Source organism: Elephantulus edwardii, unplaced genomic scaffold (genome assembly GCF_000299155.1).
Source record: "Elephantulus edwardii isolate Elephantulus edwardi_28Jun2011 unplaced genomic scaffold, EleEdw1.0 scaffold00130, whole genome shotgun sequence".
NCBI lineage: Eukaryota > Metazoa > Chordata > Mammalia > Macroscelidea > Macroscelididae > Elephantulus > Elephantulus edwardii.
Window position 1 is genome coordinate 5,314,629 of NW_006399880.1, and position 4,452 is coordinate 5,319,080.

General features: G+C 38.7%; 1 protein-coding gene across 1 annotated transcript in view; it reads left to right on the forward strand.

The window, feature by feature from the left end:
- Positions 1-4,452, forward strand: part of SH3TC2 (SH3 domain and tetratricopeptide repeats 2) — a 141,533-nt gene that overhangs the window by 129,921 nt on the left and 7,160 nt on the right. The window contains exon 14 of the mRNA XM_006893752.1: positions 3,135-3,257. Within this exon, the coding sequence (XP_006893814.1) occupies positions 3,135-3,257 (123 nt within the window). The remainder of the gene's footprint in view (positions 1-3,134; positions 3,258-4,452) is intronic.

Consider the following 4,452-nt stretch of genomic DNA (forward strand, 5'->3'; position numbering starts at 1 on the left):
CTGATGCCACAATTCTCCTCATAGAGCCCAGCCTCTCGGATAATCTGCTCTGCATACATGTTGAAAAGGTATGGAGACAGGATGCATCCCTGGCGTACCATGTTGAGGCTTTCATTTTAGTTGGACCTATAATCAACACTGATGGAAACACCAATCATGAAATGATGTATTCTGTTGATAAATCAGAGGCAAAAGACTTCTTAAAAGTGTTTAAAAGCAAAGATGTTGTGTATGGTCTAAGGTCTGACTAATCCAACCCATGATATATTCAATTGTTTCACATGTATATGAAAGCTGAGCAATGAGTGAGAAAGTCTTATAAATGAGACATTTGAGTCATGAAATATTGAATATTCTGTAGACTTCCAGAAGTATGAACAAATATATCTTGAAGGAAACTCTACTAGAATTCTTTCTATTATCAAGTGTTCTAAGACTTTCTCTCCTATACTTCAGACATATTTCCATGAAGTACCAACCTGACAAAGGACATCATACTTTACCAAAGAGAGTCAGGGTAGAGAAAGACCTTCCCAAAGATGAATAGCTCCCAAAGACCAGGTTACTATGCAGAAAAAAAAAGTTGGTTTTATTCTAAAGTAAAAGTTGACCGCAACAGATCACAGAATGGAGGAGACTTCAAGATTACATAATTTCCAATAGACATCAATATGTAATTTTCCAAATGTTATCATTATGTAACTGCCAAATCACTGAGAATCAGACCTACCAAGCTGATGCATTGCCATCACATACTAATGATCATGTTATTATTAATTTTATTTGTATAGAGAACTCTATATTCTAATATCTAGTGTGATAAGCATATACTTTGCCAGCCCAAAGGCAGGTGATTCAAGTCCAGCAGCTTCTCCTCTAGTGTGATTTGCAGTCTCTGAAAACCTGCTGGAGGGTTGATTTAAATTGATTTTCACTCTACAAAAATGAGTTTTGAGTATTATTTTTATAACACTAACATTAAATAATCTCACATTATTTACATAGCACTGACATTAAATAATATATTAAGTAAGAAGCTTTGTTAAAGCAAAAATATATTCAATATATTTTCTTTCTCTTATTTCCTCCCATTTTATTCCGTATCTCTTACTTTTCTGCATTATTAAGTTTACACAAATTCACCTCAACTGAGACTTTATAATGCCTGGGCAATGTTGATTTAATGCTTACTATTTTTTTTCCCTTTTAAGTTGTACACAAGAGACCTTGTTAAAACACTTTCCCTATAGTATATAGTTTGATCCTTATTAAATTCAGTAAGAATTTCTATTAGGGCTTTCAATAGGTTCTACATTTTTTTTCTATAATTATATTTTATTAATTTTCATAAACATTTACAGAGATTTTGGGTTTCCATTCATTCATTGTTGCATTATTCTCTCTACCCTCCTCCCAGTTTGTTCTTGTCCAAATGCCACAGTGCTTGTCAAAGCCAGTTCTGATTAATCTTCTTTGTCAGTGTGTCCTTTGCCATTCCCTATCACTCCTCCCTGAGAGAGACTTCACCCTGCGTCATAAGGAAAAGGGGATGGCGTATTCTCTTAGCTACTTCCTGCTGAAAAGGGACGCTGTGGGTTTCAGGGTGAAGATCTTCTCTCACTACTCTAAAGGGCCCCTTTGGCAGTAGGAAACTCATAGACTATTATGGAGATTGATTTTGGAATTTAGATGCACTCTTATTGATTGTGCTTGGCCGTACATGTTCATATCCTTGAAGATGTATCATGGGGGTGTTGTATAGGTTCTACATTTTAACATAAGAATCACCTGGAGAACTTAAGAAAATGAAAATTCTTATTCAGTATATCTAGAGTGGAAATACAAGTTCTCAGCAGAGTTTGAACCCAGAGCCGATCCAAAGTCCTGCTTTCTAGTATAGTTTTCGTTTTGTAGATGAGGCTCCAGAGGCTGAGGCCCTTACTTGCTCAAGATGATATAGCTAATAAGCAAGGGAGCTGAACCTTGAACACAGGCAGGCAGGCTTACGGCTCTTGTCAAACTTAGGACATTCATCCTCAGAACCTAGAAGCTGTCAGGGTTCTCAGCAGAAAATCACAGTATGGGAGATGCGGGCTTAGAAAGAAATTTTGGGGTTAGAGATTGGGTCAAAGGTAGAGCTTCTTGAAGATAGAATTGTCTCTCAAGTCCTCTCCCTCTGCATGGTCACATATTCGGTGATAATTTAGGTGTTCATTGACCAGAGCTTGTCTTCACCACCCAACCACAAGCCATCACTGATATTGATGTGTAGAGTCATTGTTGACATCAGACCTACATGAGATTCTTTGAAGTCTTATGACTGTGTTGGAGATACGGTGGTACATCTCTAGCTTTCTCATCATATTTTTTTTTAAATAGAATTTGAAAATATTTGCTAAAGAGGAGGTAGAGCCAGAGAGGGATGTAACTGTAAAGAGATTCCTTATTCTTTCTGAGCAGCAATTTTCCCATCTGAAAAATGTAGCTATTGGACAAGATCTCTATTTTTCTCCAAATTCAGTTGTTTGTACATGAAGTTCATGATTTCTGCCTTCTGCACCTTTTTTTTCCCTAGAGCCATTTCCAATCAACTTAGCTTGCTCAACTTAGACTTAGCCTAAACAGTGCCCTATGAAATCACAGGTTTTAGGCACTAATATTTTTCTGAAATACATTTGAACAAGTACTTAACCCACATTTCCGTTGAATTGGAACTGACTCATAGCGGACTCTCAAACAGGTTTTCCCAAGGCTATAGATCACAGGGGAGGAGATTGTCCAGTAGATTTGAGTTGTTAGGGAGTCACTGCCTTTATGTTAGCAATGCAGCTCCCTAAGGACTATACTACTAGAACTCCCAGTACTGAAGTATGAAATGGTAAATGTTTGCCTAGATGCTGAACATAATCTATTACTGTAAATCATCTTTGGTACCATGAGAAGTAAAAGCTTTGCCAGGAAATCTTTTTGTTTTCTTACCAGTCCTATGAGAACAACAGACAATTCAGGACATGGAGGACCTTGGCACAGAGAAAAAGTAGAGGAACTCAATGATCAGGATTTTGCTACTTCTGGTCCTGGGGAGAGTTGGAAAACTTTCTGTCTTTGATAGCCATCTTTGTCCCCCTCTCCAGGCAGCCATCCAGACAGCCCTAAGAACCGAAGAGCACTCCCTGGCTCTCAAACTCTATGAAGAAGCTGGCGACGTGTTCTTCAACGGGACCCGCAACAGGCACCGTGCAGTGGAGTATTACCGAGTGAGTCACGGGCTGGGCAATGCACTAACTGAGCAGGGTCACCCTGGTCTCGGCCTGGCATCTGCCTTTCTTTGCTCTTTTCTCCCTTTTTTAGTATTTCTTCCCCCTTCCCCCCTGCCTTTTCCTCATCCACATGCTCTCTTTCCTCATCTCTCAAGCAAGCCTTTAAGGAAGGTCTGACAAACTCAAGTCACGCTCAGTCTTAAGTCTTGATAAATTACCCTTGCTGGAATTTGTTGTTAGTTACCCCATCGTGATGATTTCATGCACAGTGGAATGAAACTCTGCCCTTTGCTAAGACATTCCCACGCTCGGTTTTAGATCTGACCACTGGGATCCTAAGGTTTTTATTGACTGACTGTGGGAAGATCACCAGGAATTTCTTCCAAGGCTCTCTTGGTCTGAAAGCTCACTGAAACTTGTTCTATACTGGCAAGCACACCTCCGCTGACTGTGGGGATTACCTCACAACTAGGACATACCTTGAGTGGACGGCATATGACGGGTGTTGGCACACTTTGAAGTCTTCTAGGTTGTTTTTTCTGGTACTACAGGTGGCATGAGAAATTATTTTAAGTAGTATATTGATTTGGAATCAGGAGTGGTATCCACTTTCACAATAGCTTGCCTCGGGAAACCCTATGAACCTAGAGAAAGGATGAAAGTTATACGGGAGGTATCCAGTACTTTCGTTCATAGGGTCGTTATGAGTCGCCTGCGACTCAACAACACTTAACAGCAACAACAACCACCACCACAATGGTATATTGATGAACATTTTTGTATTATGACATTTAAAATACAAAGTATACCTTAAAATATATTAGAAATTTTTGAAATTTATGCATTAAAATATATTGAAAAGATTAAAAGTAATAGTTCATCCAACCCTATTTCATGGATATGGTGGCCTAGTGAGTAAGGAGGTGCACCAAAGGCAGGTGCTTCGAGTCCACCAGGAGTAAAATGGATAATGTCCTCCTATGTGACTTAAAGTTGCTGAAAACCTTCTGAAGGGCGAGCAATGTGTCGGTTCTGACTCAATGGCATATAACAGCAACAACATTGCCAAAGATGACTCAAAATAATAAAGATAAAAATAAAGGAATTTAATTTTTTTAATTGAGATTTTAATGAAAGTTTATAGAGAACTTAGATTTCCTTTCATTCATTGTTGTACATTTTCCACTCTACC